This window comes from Electrona antarctica, assembly GCF_951216825.1.
Source record: "Electrona antarctica genome assembly, chromosome: 22".
In the NCBI taxonomy this organism is placed as follows: Eukaryota; Metazoa; Chordata; class Actinopteri; order Myctophiformes; family Myctophidae; genus Electrona; species Electrona antarctica.
Genome location: NC_136805.1, coordinates 2,180,227 through 2,204,003, shown reverse-complemented (window position 1 = coordinate 2,204,003; position 23,777 = coordinate 2,180,227). Strand labels below are relative to the sequence as shown.

Here is a 23,777-nt window from a genome sequence, read left to right as displayed (position 1 = left end):
CTGGCCACGCTGCGTTAGACCTGAGCTGTAGAGCACATTGCTGGATTTTGGTGGAAGTAGCAGTATTTTTTTTTGAGGAAAATTACGTTGACGCTTTAAAAATCTGAAGCGTTGTGTTGTGATTGGTCGGAAAATATCGTATCCGGGGGGAAAAACATCCGACGGATGTTCCGGCCCGACACTTCCGGTTATGCAATCTCTGCCTAAAGCTGCGTTCAGACCCGAGTATATACAGTATACTAGCCTCGGTTCGTCCAGTTTGTACTGCGCCAGGTCGCGCCGCGCTCATTCACGCAATTCTCGTCTTTGCATTGACTTTGTATGTAATCGCGCCGCTCTAACCATCCAAGTCTGAACGCACCTTTAGATTGTGACCAGGCTTTTCTCTTCGCAGATCAGTAAGGCTGGGACCGAGGCTAGCTTTGGCCATGTCTGGCGCTCTGAAAATAGCAGATCTACAAGCTCACAACGTGTCGCAGTGCGACCAAGTGTACAATCAGGCATTGCGACGCCATCAAGGCCCACAAAAAACACAGTCAACAAAATCAACTGTAGATTTAGTCAATAAAGCATTTCAGGTGACTAAAACTAAATGAAGTTATATTCAAAAGACTATGACTAAAACTAAAACATTGGTGTGTACCTGGCAGATGGCGGCCTCGTTGTCGTCCAGGTTCTCTCTGAGCTGCTGTAGCTCCGCCTCTCTCTCCCTCAGCTTGTCCTCCAGGTCTCTGACCACACCCTCGTAGCCCTCCACCACGCCCCCTGCAGGGCTCCGCCCACCCACCGAGCCGCTGTCCGACAGGGGCATGCCCCCCCGCCCGCCCAGAGAGCCCGACCCGGTGCTCTTACTGTGGGGAGAGGAGAATAGAGTTATAGGTAACTAATGCTCTTACTGTGAGAGAGGAGAATAGAGTTATAGGTAACTAATGCTCTTACTGTGGGGAGAGGAGAATAGAGTTATAGGTAACTAATGCTCTTACTGTGGGGAGAGGAGAATAGAGTTATAGGTAACTAATGCTCTTACTGTGGGGAGAGGAGAATAGAGTTATAGGTAACTAATGCTCTTACTGTGGGGAGAGGAGAATAGAGTTATAGGTAACTAATGCTCTTACTGTGGGGAGAGGAGAATAGAGTTATAGGTAACTAATGCTCTTACTGTGAGAGAGGAGAATAGAGTTATAGGTAACTAATGCTCTAACTGTGAGAGAGGAGAATAGAGTTATAGGTAACTAATGCTCTTACTGTGAGAGAGGAGAATAGAGTTATAGGTAACTAATGCTCTTACTGTGAGAGAGGAGAATAGAGTTATAGGTAACTAATGCTCTTACTGTGGGGAGAGGAGAATAGAGTTATAGGTAACTAATGCTCTTACTGTGGGTTATAGAGGAGAATAGAGTTATAAGTAACTAATGCTCTTACTGTGGGGAGAGGAGAATAGAGTTATAGGTAACTAATGCTCTTACTGTGGGGAGAGGAGAATAGAGTTATAAGTAACTAATGCTCTTACTGTGGGGAGAGGAGAATAGAGTTATAGGTAACTAATGCTCTTACTGTGGGTTATAGAGGAGAATAGAGTTATAGGTAACTAATGCTCTTACTGTGGGTTATAGAGGAGAATAGAGTTATAGGTAACTAATGCTCTTACTGTGGGTTATAGAGGAGAATAGAGTTATAGGTAACTAATGATCTTACTGTGGGGAGAGGAGAATAGAGTTATAGGTAACTAATGCTCTTACTGTGAGAGAGGAGAATAGAGTTATAGGTAACTAATGCTCTTACTGTGAGAGAGGAGAATAGAGTTATAGGTAACTAATGCTCTTACTGTGGGTTATAGAGGAGAATAGAGTTATAGGTAACTAATGCTCTTACTGTGGGGAGAGGAGAATAGAGTTATAGGTAACTAATGCTCTTACTGTGGGTTATAGAGGAGAATAGAGTTATAGGTAACTAATGCTCTTACTGTGAGAGAGGAGAATAGAGTTATAGGTAACTAATGCTCTTACTGTGGGTTATAGAGGAGAATAGAGTTATAGGTAACTAATGCTCTTACTGTGAGAGAGGAGAATAGAGTTATAGGTAACTAATGCTCTTACTGTGGGAGAGGAGAATAGAGTTATAGGTAACTAATGCTCTTACTGTGAGAGAGGAGAATAGAGTTATAGGTAACTAATGCTCTTACTGTGGGGAGAGGAGAATAGAGTTATAGGTAACTAATGCTCTTACTGTGGGTTATAGAGGAGAATAGAGTTATAAGTAACTAATGCTCTTACTGTGGGTTATAGAGGAGAATAGAGTTATAGGTAACTAATGCTCTTACTGTGGGTTATAGAGGAGAATAGAGTTATAGGTAACTAATGCTCTTACTGTGGGGAGAGGAGAATAGAGTTATAGGTAACTAATGCTCTTACTGTGGGTTATAGAGGAGAATAGAGTTATAGGTAACTAATGCTCTTACTGTGAGAGAGGAGAATAGAGTTATAGGTAACTAATGCTCTTACTGTGAGAGAGGAGAATAGAGTTATAGGTAACTAATGCTCTTACTGTGGGGAGAGGAGAATAGAGTTATAGGTAACTAATGCTCTTACTGTGAGAGAGGAGAATAGAGTTATAGGTAACTAATGCTCTTACTGTGGGGAGAGGAGAATAGAGTTATAGGTAACTAATGCTCTTACTGTGAGAGAGGAGAATAGAGTTATAGGTAACTAATGCTCTTACTGTGGGGAGAGGAGAATAGAGTTATAGGTAACTAATGCTCTTACTGTGGGTTATAGAGGAGAATAGAGTTATAGGTAACTAATGCTCTTACTGTGGGTTATAGAGGAGAATAGAGTTATAGGTAACTAATGCTCTTACTGTGGGTTATAGAGGAGAATAGAGTTATAGGTAACTAATGATCTTACTGTGGGGAGAGGAGAATAGAGTTATAGGTAACTAATGCTCTTACTGTGAGAGAGGAGAATAGAGTTATAGGTAACTAATGCTCTTACTGTGAGAGAGGAGAATAGAGTTATAGGTAACTAATGCTCTAACTGTGAGAGAGGAGAATAGAGTTATAGGTAACTAATGCTCTTACTGTGAGAGAGGATAATAGAGTTATAGGTAACTAATGCTCTTACTGTGGGTTATAGAGGAGAATAGAGTTATAGGTAACTAATGCTCTTACTGTGGGGAGAGGAGAATAGAGTTATATGAAACTAATGCTCTTAATGTGGGTTATAGAGGAGAATAGTGTTATAGGTAACTAATGCTCTTACTGTGAGAGAGGAGAATAGAGTTATAGGTAACTAATGCTCTTACTGTGGGGAGAGGAGAATAGAGTTATAGGTAACTAATGCTCTTACTGTGGGTTATAGAGGAGAATAGAGTTATAGGTAACTAATGCTCTTACTGTGGGGAGAGGAGAATAGAGTTATAGGTAACTAATGCTCTTACTGCGGGGAGAGGAGAATAGAGTTATAGGTAACTAATGCTCTTACTGTGGGGAGAGGAGAATAGAGTTATAGGTAACTAATGCTCTTACTGTGGGTTATAGAGGAGAATAGAGTTATAGGTAACTCATGCTCTTACTGTGAGAGAGGAGAATAGAGTTATAGGTAACTAATGCTCTTACTGTGGGTTATAGAGGAGAATAGAGTTATAGGTAACTAATGCTCTTACTGTGGGGAGAGGAGAATAGAGTTATAGGTAACTAATGCTCTTACTGTGGGGAGAGGAGAATAGAGTTATAGGTAACTAATGCTCTTACTGTGGGTTATAGAGGAGAATAGAGTTATAAGTAACTAATGCTCTTACTGTGGGTTATAGAGGAGAATAGAGTTATAGGTAACTAATGCTCTTACTGTGGGTTATAGAGGAGAATAGAGTTATAGGTAACTAATGATCTTACTGTGGGGAGAGGAGAATAGAGTTATAGGTAACTAATGCTCTTACTGTGGGAGAGGAGAATAGAGTTATAGGTAACTAATGCTCTTACTGTGGGTTATAGAGGAGAATAGAGTTATAGGTAACTAATGCTCTTACTGTGGGGAGAGGAGAATAGAGTTATAGGTAACTAATGCTCTTACTGTGGGTTATAGAGGAGAATAGAGTTATAGGTAACTAATGCTCTTACTGTGGGGAGAGGAGAATAGAGTTATAGGTAACTAATGCTCTTACTGTGGGAGAGGAGAATAGAGTTATAGGTAACTAATGCTCTTACTGTGAGAGAGGAGAATAGAGTTATAGGTAACTAATGCTCTTACTGTGGGAGAGGAGAATAGAGTTATAGGTAACTAATGCTCTTACTGTGGGGAGAGGAGAATAGAGTTATAGGTAACTAATGCTCTTACTGTGAGAGAGGAGAATAGAGTTATAGGTAACTAATGCTCTTACTGTGGGGAGAGGAGAATAGAGTTATAGGTAACTAATGCTCTTACTGTGGGAGAGGAGAATAGAGTTATAGGTAACTAATGCTCTTACTGTGGGGAGAGGAGAATAGAGTTATAGGTAACTAATGCTCTTACTGTGAGAGAGGAGAATAGAGTTATAGGTAACTAATGCTCTTACTGTGGGGAGAGGAGAATAGAGTTATAGGTAACTAATGCTCTTACTGTGAGAGAGGAGAATAGAGTTATAGGTAACTAATGCTCTTACTGTGGGGAGAGGAGAATAGAGTTATAGGTAACTAATGCTCTTACTGTGAGAGAGGAGAATAGAGTTATAGGTAACTAATGCTCTTACTGTGGGGAGAGGAGAATAGAGTTATAGGTAACTAATGCTCTTACTGTGAAAGAGGAGAATAGAGTTATAGGTAACTAATGCTCTTACTGTGGGGAGAGGAGAATAGAGTTATAGGTAACTAATGCTCTTACTGTGGGGAGAGGAGAATAGAGTTATAGGTAACTAATGCTCTTACTGTGGGGAGAGGAGAATAGAGTTATAGGTAACTAATGCTCTTACTGTGGGTTATAGAGGAGAATAGAGTTATAGGTAACTCATGCTCTTACTGTGAGAGAGGAGAATAGAGTTATAGGTAACTAATGCTCTTACTGTGGGTTATAGAGGAGAATAGAGTTATAGGTAACTAATGCTCTTACTGTGGGGAGAGGAGAATAGAGTTATAGGTAACTAATGCTCTTACTGTGGGGAGAGGAGAATAGAGTTATAGGTAACTAATGCTCTTACTGTGGGTTATAGAGGAGAATAGAGTTATAAGTAACTAATGCTCTTACTGTGGGTTATAGAGGAGAATAGAGTTATAGGTAACTAATGCTCTTACTGTGGGTTATAGAGGAGAATAGAGTTATAGGTAACTAATGATCTTACTGTGGGGAGAGGAGAATAGAGTTATAGGTAACTAATGCTCTTACTGTGGGAGAGGAGAATAGAGTTATAGGTAACTAATGCTCTTACTGTGGGTTATAGAGGAGAATAGAGTTATAGGTAACTAATGCTCTTACTGTGGGGAGAGGAGAATAGAGTTATAGGTAACTAATGCTCTTACTGTGGGTTATAGAGGAGAATAGAGTTATAGGTAACTAATGCTCTTACTGTGGGGAGAGGAGAATAGAGTTATAGGTAACTAATGCTCTTACTGTGGGAGAGGAGAATAGAGTTATAGGTAACTAATGCTCTTACTGTGAGAGAGGAGAATAGAGTTATAGGTAACTAATGCTCTTACTGTGGGAGAGGAGAATAGAGTTATAGGTAACTAATGCTCTTACTGTGGGGAGAGGAGAATAGAGTTATAGGTAACTAATGCTCTTACTGTGAGAGAGGAGAATAGAGTTATAGGTAACTAATGCTCTTACTGTGGGGAGAGGAGAATAGAGTTATAGGTAACTAATGCTCTTACTGTGGGAGAGGAGAATAGAGTTATAGGTAACTAATGCTCTTACTGTGGGGAGAGGAGAATAGAGTTATAGGTAACTAATGCTCTTACTGTGAGAGAGGAGAATAGAGTTATAGGTAACTAATGCTCTTACTGTGGGGAGAGGAGAATAGAGTTATAGGTAACTAATGCTCTTACTGTGAGAGAGGAGAATAGAGTTATAGGTAACTAATGCTCTTACTGTGGGGAGAGGAGAATAGAGTTATAGGTAACTAATGCTCTTACTGTGAGAGAGGAGAATAGAGTTATAGGTAACTAATGCTCTTACTGTGGGGAGAGGAGAATAGAGTTATAGGTAACTAATGCTCTTACTGTGAAAGAGGAGAATAGAGTTATAGGTAACTAATGCTCTTACTGTGGGGAGAGGAGAATAGAGTTATAGGTAACTAATGCTCTTACTGTGGGGAGAGGAGAATAGAGTTATAGGTAACTAATGCTCTTACTGTGGGGAGAGGAGAATAGAGTTATAGGTAACTAATGCTCTTACTGTGGGGAGAGGAGAATAGAGTTATAGGTAACTAATGCTCTTACTGTGAAAGAGGAGAATAGAGTTATAGGTAACTAATGCTCTTACTGTGAGAGAGGAGAATAGAGTTATAGGTAACTAATGCTCTTACTGTGAGAGAGGAGAATAGAGTTATAGGTAACTAATGCTCTTACTGTGGGGAGAGGAGAATAGAGTTATAGGTAACTAATGCTCTTACTGTGGGAGAGGAGAATAGAGTTATAGGTAACTAATGCTCTTACTGTGGGGAGAGGAGAATAGAGTTATAGGTAACTAATGCTCTTACTGTGAGAGAGGAGAATAGAGTTATAGGTAACTAATGCTCTTACTGTGGGGAGAGGAGAATAGAGTTATAGGTAACTAATGCTCTTACTGTGAGAGAGGAGAATAGAGTTATAGGTAACTAATGCTCTTACTGTGGGGAGAGGTGAATAGAGTTATAGGTAACTAATGCTCTTACTGTGAGAGAGGAGAATAGAGTTATAGGTAACTAATGCTCTTACTGTGGGGAGAGGAGAATAGAGTTATAGGTAACTAATGCTCTTACTGTGGGGAGAGGAGAATAGAGTTATAGGTAACTAATGCTCTTACTGTGAGAGAGGAGAATAGAGTTATAGGTAACTAATGCTCTTACTGTGAGAGAGGAGAATAGAGTTATAGGTAACTAATGTTCTAACTGTGGGAGAGGAGAATAGAGTTACTGTATATGTAACTAATGCTCTTACTGTGAGAGAGGAGAATAGAGTTATAGGTAACTAATGCTCTTACTGTGGGGAGAGGAGAATAGAGTTATAGGTAACTAATGCTCTTACTGTGAGAGAGGAGAATAGAGTTATAGGTAACTAATGCTCTTACTGTGGGGAGAGGAGAATAGAGTTATAGGTAACTAATGCTCTTACTGTGAGAGAGGAGAATAGAGTTATAGGTAACTAATGCTCTTACTGTGGGGAGAGGAGAATAGAGTTATAGGTAACTAATGCTCTTACTGTGGGGAGAGGAGAATAGAGTTATAGGTAACTAATGCTCTTACTGTGAGAGAGGAGAATAGAGTTATAGGTAACTAATGCTCTTACTGTGGGGAGAGGAGAATAGAGTTATAGGTAACTAATGCTCTTACTGTGGGGAGAGGAGAATAGAGTTATAGGTAACTAATGCTCTTACTGTGGGGAGAGGAGAATAGAGTTATAGATAACTAATGCTCTTACTGTGAGAGAGGAGAATAGAGTTATAGGTAACTAATGCTCTTACTGTGGGGAGAGGTGAATAGAGTTATAGGTAACTAATGCTCTTACTGCGGGGAGAGGAGAATAGAGTTATAGGTAACTAATGCTCTTACTGTGGGGAGAGGAGAATAGAGTTATAGGTAACTAATGCTCTTACTGTGGGGAGAGGAGAATAGAGTTATAGGTAACTAATGCTCTTACTGTGAGGAGAGGAGAATAGAGTTATAGGTAACTAATGCTCTTACTGCGGGGAGAGGATAATAGAGTTATAGGTAACTAATGCTCTTACTGTGAGAGAGGAGAATAGAGTTATAGGTAACTAATGCTCTTACTGTGAGAGAGGAGAATAGAGTTATAGGTAACTAATGCTCTTACTGTGAGGAGAGGAGAATAGAGTTATAGGTAACTAATGCTCTAACTGTGGGAGAGGAGAATAGAGTTATAGGTAACTAATGCTCTTACTGTGGGTTATAGAGGAGAATAGAGTTATAGGTAACTAATGCTCTTACTGTGAGAGAGGAGAATAGAGTTATAGGTAACTAATGCTCTTACTGTGAGAGAGGAGAATAGAGTTATAGGTAACTAATGCTCTTACTGTGGGGAGAGGAGAATAGAGTTATAGGTAACTAATGCTCTTACTGTGGGGAGAGGAGAATAGAGTTATAGGTAACTAATGCTCTTACTGTGAGGAGAGGAGAATAGAGTTATAGGTAACTAATGCTCTTACTGTGAGAGAGGAGAATAGAGCTATAGGTAACTAATGCTCTTACTGTGGGGAGAGGAGAATAGAGTTATAGGTAACTAATGCTCTTACTGTGGGGAGAGGAGAATAGAGTTATAGGTAACTAATGCTCTTACTGTGGGTTATAGAGGAGAATAGAGTTATAGGTAACTAATGCTCTTACTGTGAGAGAGGAGAATAGAGTTATAGGTAACTAATGCTCTTACTGTGGGGAGAGGAGAATAGAGTTATAGGTAACTAATGCTCTTACTGTGGGGAGAGGAGAATAGAGTTATAGGTAACTAATGCTCTTACTGTGGGGAGAGGAGAATAGAGTTATAGGTAACTAATGCTCTTACTGTGAGAGAGGAGAATAGAGTTATAGGTAACTAATGCTCTTACTGTGGGGAGAGGAGAATAGAGTTATAGGTAACTAATGCTCTTACTGTGAGAGAGGAGAATAGAGTTATAGGTAACTAATGCTCTTACTGTGAGAGAGGAGAATAGAGTTATAGGTAACTAATGCTCTTACTGTGAGAGAGGAGAATAGAGTTATAGGTAACTAATGCTCTTACTGTGGGGAGAGGAGAATAGAGTTATAGGTAACTAATGCTCTTACTGTGGGGAGAGGAGAATAGAGTTATAGGTAACTAATGCTCTTACTGTGGGGAGAGGAGAATAGAGTTATAGGTAACTAATGCTCTTACTGTGGGGAGAGGAGAATAGAGTTATAGGTAACTAATGCTCTTACTGTGGGTTATAGAGGAGAATAGAGTTATAGGTAACTAATGCTCTTACTGTGGAGAGAGGAGAATAGAGTTATAGGTAACTAATGCTCTTACTGTGAGAGAGGAGAATAGAGTTATAGGTAACTAATGCTCTTACTGTGAGGAGAGGAGAATAGAGTTATAGGTAACTAATGCTCTAACTGTGGGAGAGGAGAATAGAGTTATAGGTAACTAATGCTCTTACTGTGGGTTATAGAGGAGAATAGAGTTATAGGTAACTAATGCTCTTACTGTGAGAGAGGAGAATAGAGTTATAGGTAACTAATGCTCTTACTGTGGGGAGAGGAGAATAGAGTTATAGGTAACTAATGCTCTTACTGTGGGGAGAGGAGAATAGAGTTATAGGTAACTAATGCTCTTACTGTGGGAGAGGAGAATAGAGTTATAGGTAACTAATGCTCTTACTGTGGGGAGAGGAGAATAGAGTTATAGGTAACTAATGCTCTAACTGTGAGAGAGGAGAATAGAGTTATAGGTAACTAATGCTCTTACTGTGAGAGAGGAGAATAGAGTTATAGGTAACTAATGCTCTTACTGTGAGAGAGGAGAATAGAGTTATAGGTAACTAATGCTCTTACTGTGAGAGAGGAGAATAGAGCTATAGGTAACTAATGTTCTTACTGTGAGAGAGGAGAATAGAGTTATAGGTAACTAATGCTCTTACTGTGAGAGAGGAGAATAGAGTTATAGGTAACTAATGCTCTTACTGTGAGAGAGGAGAATAGAGTTATAGGTAACTAATGCTCTTACTGTGAGAGAGGAGAATAGAGTTATAGGTAACTAATGCTCTTACTGTGAGAGAGGAGAATAGAGTTATAGGTAACTAATGCTCTTACTGTGAGAGAGGAGAATAGAGTTATAGGTAACTAATGTTCTTACTGTGAGAGAGGAGAATAGAGTTATAGGTAACTAATGCTCTTACTGTGAGAGAGGAGAATAGAGTTATAGGTAACTAATGCTCTTACTGTGAGAGAGGAGAATAGAGCTATAGGTAACTAATGCTCTTACTGTGGGTTATAGAGGAGAATAGAGTTATAGGTAACTAATGCTCTTACTGTGGAGAGAGGAGAATAGAGTTATAGGTAACTAATGCTCTTACTGTGGGGAGAGGAGAATAGAGTTATAGGTAACTAATGCTCTTACTGTGGGGAGAGGAGAATAGAGTTATAGGTAACTAATGCTCTTACTGTGGGGAGAGGAGAATAGAGTTATAGGTAACTAATGCTCTTACTGTGGGTTATAGAGGAGAATAGAGTTATAGGTAACTAATGCTCTTACTGTGGAGAGAGGAGAATAGAGTTATAGGTAACTAATGCTCTTACTGTGGGGAGAGGAGAATAGAGTTATAGGTAACTAATGCTCTTACTGTGGGGAGAGGAGAATAGAGTTATAGATAACTAATGCTCTTACTGTGAGAGAGGAGAATAGAGTTATAGGTAACTAATGCTCTTACTGTGGGGAGAGGAGAATAGAGTTATAGGTAACTAATGCTCTTACTGTGAGAGAGGAGAATAGAGTTATAGGTAACTAATGCTCTTACTGTGAGAGAGGAGAATAGAGTTATAGGTAACTAATGCTCTTACTGTGGGGAGAGGAGAATAGAGTTATAGGTAACTAATAGTGGTGTCAAAAAATATCGATATGAATCGATAATCGATTTTAACATTAACGATACGACTACATCGATGCACGTGTGTCTGGATCGGTCAAAATAGCGTCTGGATCGGACGTTGGTTCGATCCTAAAGTTGTGAATCGATATAATTCAACTAACTGCGGGAAAAACACAGATGTACAAGCCCAAAGCGCTGTGCATTGCGACGGGTAGATAACTTGTAGATCTGCTACTTCCAGCGCAGGAAGGGCGCATGCTTATGACGCTCTTTAACTTTGCATCAGCACCCAGCGACAGTCACAACACACGAGCAGCAGACGGGGTGCACAGGCAGATCCGACACAACTTTATTGCACACATCTGTGCTTTCATCCACGCTTCCATAGCCTTTTAAATCTTATTTCCCATTCACGGGCACAAGCAGCTTCCACCCGATCTGTGGTGGTGTTCTGTTGTCTGACGAGGGAAGCTACTAGCTAGTAGCTAGCATGGGAGCTAACGTTAGTTTAACTTCCATATAGTTAGAAGGAGTCCTCCTTAATAACACTATGTACTTTCCATCCGTTCCCCAACCCCTCACACTCGCTGCTGCGTTTACACGGGCAGACACAAAGACGAATGGGAATATCATTTGGAGCTTTAACAATGAATGATAGACTTAGACTGTATCGTTGCGTCTGCCCGTGTTTAATGGTCAGGGTTTCACTGTCCACAGCAGGCAGTCAGACCTGTCAAACTATGCACTTCCAAAACTCAGAGACATGCCACCACCTATAAATTCAAACCCACCTCTGGAATATTGCTATAGCTTTAATTTATTTTATTCCATAGTCTTAGTTTTTCTCTAATAAAGTTGTTTTTATTTGTTTTCTCATGTTCTCCTTGAAAACTGTCTAAGTACTCAGAGAAGTATTATATAAATAATATTATTATCACTATTATTATTACTACTACTTGTTTTATTGCCTATGCTTATGTAGTCACTATTCATTGATTCACTCATATCCAAATTTGGGGAAAAAGCTCACTGCTCAGGTCAAATAGGCCTATTGATATGCGATTAAAATGTGATTAATTGAGATTCATTAATCAATCACAAAGCCTCCAAATAATTAGATGTTTTTTAATGAAGTCCCAACCCTATTCTTTATAGCTCTAGCTTCAAATAAAAAATCTATAGAAGGTTAAATGTGTCAGATCGCATCGTATCGAATCGCATCGCATCAAATTCCATGAAGTTCCACAAAATCGAAATCGTATCGATTTGGACTGAATCGAATCGAATCGAATCGTTCTGTATATAAAATGTATCGTCCCCGAATCGCATCGTAGCCCATGCGTATCGATACGTATCGAATCGTCTTGTAAGGGAGAGATGCACACCACTAGTAACTAATGCTCTTACTGTGAGAGAGGAGAATAGAGTTACAGAGGAGAATAGAGTTATAGGTAACTAATGCTCTTACTGTGGGTTATAGAGGAGAATAGAGTTATAGGTAACTAATGCTCTTACTGTGGGTTATAGAGGAGAATAGAGTTATAGGTAACTAATGCTCTTACTGTGAGAGAGGAGAATAGAGTTATAGGTAACTAATGCTCTTACTGTGAGAGAGGAGAATAGAGTTATAGGTAACTAATGCTCTTACTGTGGGGAGAGGAGAATAGAGTTATAGGTAACTAATGCTCTTACTGTGGGGAGAGGAGAATAGAGTTATAGGTAACTAATGCTCTTACTGTGAGAGAGGAGAATAGAGTTATAGGTAACTAATGCTCTTACTGTGAGAGAGGAGAATAGAGTTATAGGTAACTAATGCTCTTACTGTGGGGAGAGGAGAATAGAGTTATAGGTAACTAATGCTCTTACTGTGGGGAGAGGAGAATAGAGTTATAGGTAACTAATGCTCTTACTGTGAGAGAGGAGAATAGAGTTATAGGTAACTAATGCTCTTACTGTGAGAGAGGAGAATAGAGTTATAGGTAACTAATGCTCTTACTGTGGGGAGAGGAGAATAGAGTTATAGGTAACTAATGCTCTTACTGTGAGAGAGGAGAATAGAGTTATAGGTAACTAATGCTCTTACTGTGGGGAGAGGAGAATAGAGTTATAGGTAACTAATGCTCTTACTGTGGGGAGAGGAGAATAGAGTTATAGGTAACTAATGCTCTTACTGTGGGGAGAGGAGAATAGAGTTATAGGTAACTAATGCTCTTACTGTGGGGAGAGGAGAATAGAGTTATAGGTAACTAATGCTCTTACTGTGGGGAGAGGAGAATAGAGTTATAGGTAACTAATGCTCTTACTGTGAGAGAGGAGAATAGAGTTATAGGTAACTAATGCTCTTACTGTGGGGAGAGGAGAATAGAGTTATAGGTAACTAATGCTCTTACTGTGAGAGAGGAGAATAGAGTTATAGGTAACTAATGCTCTTACTGTGGGGAGAGGAGAATAGAGTTATAGGTAACTAATGCTCTTACTGTGAGAGAGGAGAATAGAGTTATAGGTAACTAATGCTCTTACTGTGAGAGAGGAGAATAGAGTTATAGGTAACTAATGCTCTTACTGTGGGGAGAGGAGAATAGAGTTATAGGTAACTAATGCTCTTACTGTGAGAGAGGAGAATAGAGTTATAGGTAACTAATGCTCTTACTGTGAGAGAGGAGAATAGAGTTATAGGTAACTAATGCTCTTACTGTGGGGAGAGGAGAATAGAGTTATAGGTAACTAATGCTCTTACTGTGAGGAGAGGAGAATAGAGTTATAGGTAACTAATGCTCTTACTGTGGGGAGAGGAGAATAGAGTTATAGGTAACTAATGCTCTTACTGTGGGGAGAGGAGAATAGAGTTATAGGTAACTAATGCTCTTACTGTGAGAGAGGAGAATAGAGTTATAGGTAACTAATGCTCTTACTGTGAGAGAGGAGAATAGAGTTATATGTAACTAATGCTCTTACTGTGGGGAGAGGAGAATAGAGTTATAGGTAACTAATGCTCTTACTGTGAGAGAGGAGAATAGAGTTATAGGTAACTAATGCTCTTACTGTGGGGAGAGGAGAATAGAGTTATAGGTAACTAATGCTCTTACTGTGAGAGAGGAGAATAGAGTTATAGGTAACTAATGCTCTTACTGTGGGGAGAGGAGAATAGAGTTATAGGTAACTAATGCTCTTACTGTGGGGAGAGGAGAATAGAGTTATAGGTAACTAATGCTCTTACTGTGGGGAGAGGAGAATAGAGTTATAGGTAACTAATGCTCTTACTGTGGGGAGAGGAGAATAGAGTTATATGTAACTAATGCTCTTACTGTGGGGAGAGGAGAATAGAGTTATAGGTAACTAATGCTCTTACTGTGGGTTATAGAGGAGAATAGAGTTATAGGTAACTAATGCTCTTACTGTGGGTTATAGAGGAGAATAGAGTTATAGGTAACTAATGCTCTTACTGTGAGAGAGGAGAATAGAGTTATAGGTAACTAATGCTCTTACTGTGAGAGAGGAGAATAGAGTTATAGGTAACTAATGCTCTTACTGTGAGAGAGGATAATAGAGTTATAGGTAACTAATGCTCTAACTGTGGGAGAGGAGAATAGAGTTATAGGTAACTAATGCTCTTACTGTGGGAGAGGAGAATAGAGTTATAGGTAACTAATGCTCTTACTGTGAGAGAGGAGAATAGAGTTATAGGTAACTAATGCTCTTACTGTGGGTTATAGAGGAGAATAGAGTTATAGGTAACTAATGCTCTTACTGTGGGTTATAGAGGAGAATAGAGTTATAGGTAACTAATGCTCTAACTGTGAGGAGAGGAGAATAGAGTTATAGGTAACTAATGCTCTTACTGTGAGAGAGGAGAATAGAGTTATAGGTAACTAATGCTCTTACTGTGAGAGAGGAGAATAGAGTTATAGGTAACTAATGCTCTTACTGTGAGAGAGGAGAATAGAGTTATAGGTAACTAATGCTCTTACTGTGGGTTATAGAGGAGAATAGAGTTATAGGTAACTAATGCTCTAACTGTGAGAGAGGAGAATAGAGTTATAGGTAACTAATGCTCTTACTGAGGGAGAGGAGAATAGAGTTATAGGTAACTAATGCTCTAACTGTGAGAGAGGAGAATAGAGTTATAGGTAACTAATGCTCTTACTGTGAGAGAGGAGAATAGAGTTATAGGTAACTAATGCTCTTACTGTGGGTTATAGAGGAGAATAGAGTTATAGGTAACTAATGCTCTAACTGTGAGGAGAGGAGAATAGAGTTATAGGTAACTAATGCTCTTACTGTGGGGAGAGGAGAATAGAGTTATAGGTAACTAATGCTCTAACTGTGAGAGAGGAGAATAGAGTTATAGGTAACTAATGCTCTAACTGTGAGAGAGGAGAATAGAGTTATAGGTAACTAATGCTCTTACTGTGGGTTATAGAGGAGAATAGAGTTATAGGTAACTAATGCTCTTACTGTGAGAGAGGAGAATAGAGTTATAGGTAACTAATGCTCTAACTGTGAGGAGAGGAGAATAGAGTTATAGGTAACTAATGCTCTTACTGTGGGGAGAGGAGAATAGAGTTATAGGTAACTAATGCTCTTACTGTGGGGAGAGGAGAATAGAGTTATAGGTAACTAATGCTCTTACTGTGAGAGAGGAGAATAGAGTTATAGGTAACTAATGCTCTTACTGTGGGGAGAGGAGAATAGAGTTATAGGTAACTAATGCTCTTACTGTGGGGAGAGGAGAATAGAGTTATAGGTAACTAATGCTCTTACTGTGGGGAGAGGAGAATAGAGTTATAGGTAACTAATGCTCTTACTGTGGGGAGAGGAGAATAGAGTTATAGGTAACTAATGCTCTTACTGTGGGGAGAGGAGAATAGAGTTATAGGTAACTAATGCTCTTACTGTGAGAGAGGAGAATAGAGTTATAGGTAACTAATGCTCTTACTGTGGGTTATAGAGGAGAATAGAGTTATAGGTAACTAATGCTCTTACTGTGGGTTATAGAGGAGAATAGAGTTATAGGTAACTAATGCTCTTACTGTGAGAGAGGAGAATAGAGTTATAGGTAACTAATGCTCTAACTGTGGGAGAGGAGAATAGAGTTATAGGTAACTAATGCTCTTACTGTGAGAGAGGAGAATAGAGTTATAGGTAACTAATGCTCTTACTGTGGAGAGAGGAGAATAGAGTTATAGGTAACTAATGCTCTTACTGTGGGGAGAGGAGAATAGAGTTATAGGTAACTAATGCTCTTACTGTGGGGAGAGGAGAATAGAGTTATAGGTAACTAATGCTCTTACTGTGGGTTATAGAGGAGAATAGAGTTATAGGTAACTAATGCTCTAACTGTGAGAGAGGAGAATAGAGTTATAGGTAACTAATGCTCTTACTGTGAGAGAGGAGAATAGAGTTATAGGTAACTAATGCTCTTACTGTGGGAGAGGAGAATAGAGTTATAGGTAACTAATGCTCTAACTGTGAGAGAGGAGAATAGAGTTATAGGTAACTAATGCTCTTACTGTGGGGAGAGGAGAATAGAGTTATAGGTAACTAATGCTCTTACTGTGGGGAGAGGAGAATAGAGTTATAGGTAACTAATGCTCTTACTGTGGGGAGAGGAGAATAGAGTTATAGGTAACTAATGCTCTTACTGTGGGGAGAGGAGAATAGAGTTATAGGTAACTAATGCTCTTACTGTGAGAGAGGAGAATAGAGTTATAGGTAACTAATGCTCTTACTGTGAGAGAGGAGAATAGAGTTATAGGTAACTAATGCTCTAACTGTGAGAGAGGAGAATAGAGTTATAGGTAACTAATGCTCTTACTGTGGGGAGAGGAGAATAGAGTTATAGGTAACTAATGCTCTTACTGTGAGAGAGGAGAATAGAGTTATAGGTAACTAATGCTCTTACTGTGAGAGAGGAGAATAGAGTTATAGGTAACTAATGCTCTTACTGTGAGAGAGGAGAATAGAGTTATAGGTAACTAATGCTCTTACTGTGGGTTATAGAGGAGAATAGAGTTATAGGTAACTAATGCTCTTACTGTGAGAGAGGAGAATAGAGTTATAGGTAACTAATGCTCTAACTGTGAGAGAGGAGAATAGAGTTATAGGTAACTAATGCTCTTACTGTGGGGAGAGGAGAATAGAGTTATAGGTAACTAATGCTCTTACTGTGAGAGAGGAGAATAGAGTTATAGGTAACTAATGCTCTTACTGTGAGAGAGGAGAATAGAGTTATAGGTAACTAATGCTCTTACTGTGGGGAGAGGAGAATAGAGTTATAGGTAACTAATGCTCTTACTGTGGGGAGAGGAGAATAGAGTTATAGGTAACTAATGCTCTAACTGTGAGGAGAGGAGAATAGAGTTATAGGTAACTAATGCTCTTACTGTGGGGAGAGGAGAATAGAGTTATAGGTAACTAATGCTCTAACTGTGGGTTATAGAGGAGAATAGAGTTATAGGTAACTAATGCTCTTACTGTGAGAGAGGAGAATAGAGTTATAGGTAACTAATGCTCTTACTGTGGGGAGAGGAGAATAGAGTTATAGGTAACTAATGCTCTTACTGTGAGAGAGGAGAATAGAGTTATAGGTAACTAATGCTCTTACTGTGAGAGAGGAGAATAGAGTTATAGGTAACTAATGCTCTTACTGTGGGGAGAGGAGAATAGAGTTATAGGTAACTAATGCTCTTACTGTGGGGAGAGGAGAATAGAGTTATAGGTAACTAATGCTCTTACTGTGAGAGAGGAGAATAGAGTTATAGGTAACTAATGCTCTTACTGTGAGAGAGGAGAATAGAGTTATAGGTAACTAATGCTCTTACTGTGGGGAGAGGAGAATAGAGTTATAGGTAACTAATGCTCTTACTGTGGGGAGAGGAGAATAGAGTTATATGTAACTAATGCTCTTACTGTGGGGAGAGGAGAATAGAGTTATAGGTAACTAATGCTCTTACTGTGGGTTATAGAGGAGAATAGAGTTATAGGTAACTAATGCTCTTACTGTGGGTTATAGAGGAGAATAGAGTTATAGGTAACTAATGCTCTTACTGTGAGAGAGGAGAATAGAGTTATAGGTAACTAATGCTCTTACTGTGGGGAGAGGAGAATAGAGTTATAGATAACTAATGCTCTTACTGTGAGAGAGGAGAATAGAGTTATAGGTAACTAATGCTCTTACTGTGGGGAGAGGAGAATAGAGTTATAGGTAACTAATGCTCTTACTGTGGGGAGAGGAGAATAGAGTTATAGGTAACTAATGCTCTTACTGTGGGTTATAGAGGAGAATAGAGTTATAGGTAACTAATGCTCTTACTGTGAGAGAGGAGAATAGAGTTATAGGTAACTAATGCTCTTACTGTGGGGAGAGGAGAATAGAGTTATAGGTAACTAATGCTCTTACTGTGGGGAGAGGAGAATAGAGTTATAGGTAACTAATGCTCTTACTGTGAGAGAGGAGAATAGAGTTATAGGTAACTAATGCTCTTACTGTGGGTTATAGAGGAGAATAGAGTTATAGGTAACTAATGCTCTTACTGTGGGAGAGGAGAATAGAGTTATAGGTAACTAATGCTCTTACTGTGGGAGAGGAGAATAGAGTTATAGGTAACTAATGCTCTTACTGTGGGGAGAGGAGAATAGAGTTATAGGTAACTAATGCTCTTACTGTGAGAGAGGAGAATAGAGTTATAGGTAACTAATGCTCTTACTGTGAGAGAGGAGAATAGAGTTATAGGTAACTAATGCTCTTACTGTGGGTTATAGAGGAGAATAGAGTTATAGGTAACTAATGCTCTAACTGTGAGAGAGGAGAATAGAGTTATAGGTAACTAATGCTCTTACTGTGAGAGAGGAGAATAGAGTTATAGGTAACTAATGCTCTTACTGTGGGGAGAGGAGAATAGAGTTATAGGTAACTAATGCTCTTACTGTGGGTTATAGAGGAGAATAGAGTTATAGGTAACTAATGCTCTTACTGTGGGGAGAGGAGAATAGAGTTATAGGTAACTAATGCTCTTACTGTGGGGAGAGGAGAATAGAGTTATAGGTAACTAATGCTCTTACTGTGAGAGAGGAGAATAGAGTTATAGGTAACTAATGCTCTTACTGTGGGTTATAGAGGAGAATAGAGTTATAGGTAACTAATGCTCTTACTGTGAGAGAGGAGAATAGAGTTATAGGTAACTAATGCTCTTACTGTGAGAGAGGAGAATAGAGTTATAGGTAACTAATGCTCTTACTGTGGGGAGAGGTGAATAGAGTTATAGGTAACTAATGCTCTTACTGTGGGGAGAGGAGAATAGAGTTATAGGTAACTAATGCTCTTACTGTGAGAGAGGAGAATAGAGTTATAGGTAACTAATGCTCTTACTGTGGGGAGAGGAGAATAGAGTTATAGGTAACTAATGCTCTTACTGTGAGAGAGGAGAATAGAGTTATAGGTAACTAATGCTCTTACTGTGAGAGAGGAGAATAGAGTTATAGGTAACTAATGCTCTTACTGTGGGGAGAGGAGAATAGAGTTATAGGTAACTAATGCTCTTACTGTGGGTTATAGAGGAGAATAGAGTTATAGGTAACTAATGCTCTAACTGTGGGAGAGGAGAATAGAGTTATAGGTAACTAATGCTCTTACTGTGAGAGAGGAGAATAGAGTTATAGGTAACTAATGCTCTTACTGTGAGAGAGGAGAATAGAGTTATAGGTAACTAATGCTCTTACTGTGAGAGAGGAGAATAGAGTTATAGGTAACTAATGCTCTTACTGTGAGAGAGGAGAATAGAGTTATAGGTAACTAATGCTCTTACTGTGGGTTATAGAGGAGAATAGAGTTATAGGTAACTAATGCTCTAACTGTGGGAGAGGAGAATAGAGTTATAGGTAACTAATGCTCTTACTGTGGGTTATAGAGGAGAATAGAGTTATAGGTAACTAATGCTCTAACTGTGAGAGAGGAGAATAGAGTTATAGGTAACTAATGCTCTTACTGTGGGTTATAGAGGAGAATAGAGTTATAGGTAACTAATGCTCTAACTGTGGGAGAGGAGAATAGAGTTATAGGTAACTAATGCTCTTACTGTGGGAGAGGAGAATAGAGTTATAGGTAACTAATGCTCTTACTGTGAGAGAGGAGAATAGAGTTATAGGTAACTAATGCTCTTACTGTGGGGAGAGGAGAATAGAGTTATAGGTAACTAATGCTCTTACTGTGGGTTATAGAGGAGAATAGAGTTATAGGTAACTAATGCTCTTACTGTGAGAGAGGAGAATAGAGTTATAGGTAACTAATGCTCTTACTGTGGGGAGAGGAGAATAGAGTTATAGGTAACTAATGCTCTTACTGTGGGTTATAGAGGAGAATAGAGTTATAGGTAACTAATGCTCTTACTGTGAGAGAGGAGAATAGAGTTATAGGTAACTAATGTTCTTACTGTGAGAGAGGAGAATAGAGTTATAGGTAACTAATGCTCTTACTGTGAGAGAGGAGAATAGAGTTATAGGTAACTAATGCTCTTACTGTGAGAGAGGAGAATAGAGTTATAGGTAACTAATGCTCTTACTGTGAGAGAGGAGAATAGAGTTATAGGTAACTAATGCTCTTACTGTGAGGAGAGGAGAATAGAGTTATAGGTAACTAATGCTCTTACTGTGGGGAGAGGTGAATAGAGTTATAGGTAACTAATGCTCTTACTGTGAGAGAGGAGAATAGAGTTATAGGTAACTAATGCTCTTACTGTGAGAGAGGAGAATAGAGTTATAGGTAACTAATGCTCTTACTGTGGGTTATAGAGGAGAATAGAGTTATAGGTAACTAATGCTCTTACTGTGAGAGAGGAGAATAGAGTTATAGGTAACTAATGCTCTTACTGTGAGAGAGGAGAATAGAGTTATAGGTAACTAATGCTCTTACTGTGGGGAGAGGAGAATAGAGTTATAGGTAACTAATGCTCTTACTGTGAGAGAGGAGAATAGAGTTATAGGTAACTAATGCTCTTACTGTGAGAGAGGAGAATAGAGTTATAGGTAACTAATGTTCTTACTGTGGGGAGAGGAGAATAGAGTTATAGGTAACTAATGCTCTTACTGTGGGGAGAGGAGAATAGAGTTATAGGTAACTAATGCTCTTACTGTGGGGAGAGGAGAATAGAGTTATAGGTAACTAATGCTCTTACTGTGGGGAGAGGAGAATAGAGTTATAGGTAACTAATGCTCTTACTGTGAGAGAGGAGAATAGAGTTATATGTAACTAATGCTCTTACTGTGGGTTATAGAGGAGAATAGAGTTATAGGTAACTAATGCTCTTACTGTGAGAGAGGAGAATAGAGTTATAGGTAACTAATGCTCTTACTGTGGGGAGAGGAGAATAGAGTTATAGGTAACTAATGTTCTTACTGTGGGGAGAGGAGAATAGAGTTATAGGTAACTAATGTTCTTACTGTGGGGAGAGGAGAATAGAGTTATAGGTAACTAATGTTCTTACTGTGGGGAGAGGAGAATAGAGTTATAGGTAACTAATGTTCTTACTGTGGGGAGAGGAGAATAGAGTTATAGGTAACTAATGTTCTTACTGTGGGGAGAGGAGAATAGAGTTATAGGTAACTAATGCTCTTACTGTGGGGAGAGGAGAATAGAGTTATAGGTAACTAATGCTCTTACTGTGGGGAGAGGAGAATAGAGTTATAGGTAACTAATGCTCTTACTGTGGGGAGAGGAGAATAGAGTTATAGGTAACTAATGCTCTTACTGTGAGAGAGGAGAATAGAGTTATAGGTAACTAATGCTCTTACTGTGAGAGAGGAGAATAGAGTTATAGGTAACTAATGCTCTTACTGTGGGTTATAGAGGAGAATAGAGTTATAGGTAACTAATGCTCTTACTGTGAGAGAGGAGAATAGAGTTATAGGTAACTAATGCTCTTACTGTGGGGAGAGGAGAATAGAGTTATAGGTAACTAATGCTCTTACTGTGGGTTATAGAGGAGAATAGAGTTATAGGTAACTAATGCTCTTACTGTGAGAGAGGAGAATAGAGTTATAGGTAACTAATGCTCTTACTGTGGGGAGAGGAGAATAGAGTTATAGGTAACTAATGCTCTTACTGTGGGTTATAGAGGAGAATAGAGTTATAGGTAACTAATGCTCTTACTGTGAGAGAGGAGAATAGAGTTATAGGTAACTAATGCTCTTACTGTGGGGAGAGGAGAATAGAGTTATAGGTAACTAATGCTCTTACTGTGAGAGAGGAGAATAGAGTTATAGGTAACTAATGCTCTTACTGTGGGGAGAGGAGAATAGAGTTATAGGTAACTAATGCTCTTACTGTGGGGAGAGGAGAATAGAGTTATAGGTAACTAATGCTCTTACTGTGGGGAGAGGAGAATAGAGTTATAGGTAACTAATGCTCTTACTGTGGGGAGAGGAGAATAGAGTTATAGGTAACTAATGCTCTTACTGTGAGAGAGGAGAATAGAGTTATAGGTAACTAATGCTCTTACTGTGGGGAGAGGAGAATAGAGTTATAGGTAACTAATGCTCTTACTGTGAGAGAGGAGAATAGAGTTATAGGTAACTAATGCTCTTACTGTGAGAGAGGAGAATAGAGTTATAGGTAACTAATGCTCTTACTGTGGGGAGAGGAGAATAGAGTTATAGGTAACTAATGCTCTTACTGTGGGGAGAGGAGAATAGAGTTATAGGTAACTAATGCTCTTACTGTGAGAGAGGAGAATAGAGTTATAGGTAACTAATGCTCTTACTGTGGGGAGAGGAGAATAGAGTTATAGGTAACTAATGCTCTTACTGTGGGGAGAGGAGAATAGAGTTATAGGTAACTAATGCTCTTACTGTGGGGAGAGGAGAATAGAGTTATAGGTAACTAATGCTCTAACTGTGGGAAGAGGAGAATAGAGTTATAGTTAACTAATAACTAGTCTCAGGTGGCCACATTGTCGCCCACAATCTCCCCACTTTTAAATGTGGGACAGAGGTTCTGCTCTGGGATCCAGGGAGAGCGTGTGTGTGTGTGTGTGTGTGTGTGTGTGTGTGTGTGTGTGTGTGTGCGTGGTTTCACGTTGATCGGACCGGAGATTAGCCGTTCACTAAGTGCTTGCGGTCTCCGAGGCTAGCTGACAGACACGCGTACACACGGAGGCACTGACGGACACGGACAGACAGGGTGCAAAACATACAGCCTCGACCAGGCTGAGGGCAATTACCTTGACGAGGAGCGTCCGCTGTCCGAGTTGGAGTGTCCGTGGTGGCCGGTGTTGTGCGGCGGCGGCGGTGGTGGCACCATGTTTTTGAAGGGTTCCAGGTGGCCCCGGGGGGCCTCGGTGGATCCCAGGCCGTACTCCAGGTGGCCCCGGGGGGCCTCGGGGGACCCCAGGCCGTAGGCGGTGCTGCTGTAAGGGGGAGGGCTGGACAGGGAGCACGCTTATTATAGTTACCGAAAACTAACGAGATCACAAAAACTAAAATAAATAAAAACTAGAATAAAATAAAGTATAAATAAATAAACTAATAAACAAACTAATAAACAGTTTATGTTAAAGGGATTGTGACATAAATTTCAGTTTTCTGGCTCAAACAATCTGATTGTCCTGCTGTTTATGATGTAAGAGCCTGCAAATCCCATATATGTGGGGATTTGCCAGCCAATTTCACTGTTTTGCCTGTTTTCATTGCAGCTCAAAAGGCTTCCAACCCCCAGAGAAAATCCCCAAACCCCACAGAAAATCCACTGAATGTTCAAAGTGTAATTGAGGTAATTGAAAAGAAAAGATAAAAATAAAAAATGAAAATGAATGTAACTAACTGAAACTGTATTGTGTGTTTACAAAACTATAACTAAAACCAAGTGAAACGGTAGACAAAATGCCCTTATAGTAAGGGCATTTTATCAGGTATTTGACCAATCTGGGAACTAAATCGTTACCAAGAAATTTCTTCACCAATGTGTTTCTAAATGCGTCTAATAACATGTACTAAAAGTTTGAAATTCAACTCCCGTGGGAAAGTTGAGTTATTAGCATAATATGTGACCATACCCTTAACATCCTA

The 23,777-nt window shown here is 39.4% G+C and overlaps 1 protein-coding gene across 1 annotated transcript in view; it reads right to left on the bottom strand.

Annotated features, from left to right (window-relative positions):
- Positions 1-23,777, bottom strand: part of LOC306915299 (leucine zipper putative tumor suppressor 2 homolog) — a 157,846-nt gene that overhangs the window by 14,438 nt on the left and 119,631 nt on the right. The window contains exons 8-9 of the mRNA XM_079492601.1: positions 22,934-23,134; positions 644-851 (exon numbers count right to left, since the gene is read on the bottom strand). Coding sequence (XP_079348727.1) covers positions 644-851; positions 22,934-23,134 — 409 coding nt within the window. The remainder of the gene's footprint in view (positions 1-643; positions 852-22,933; positions 23,135-23,777) is intronic.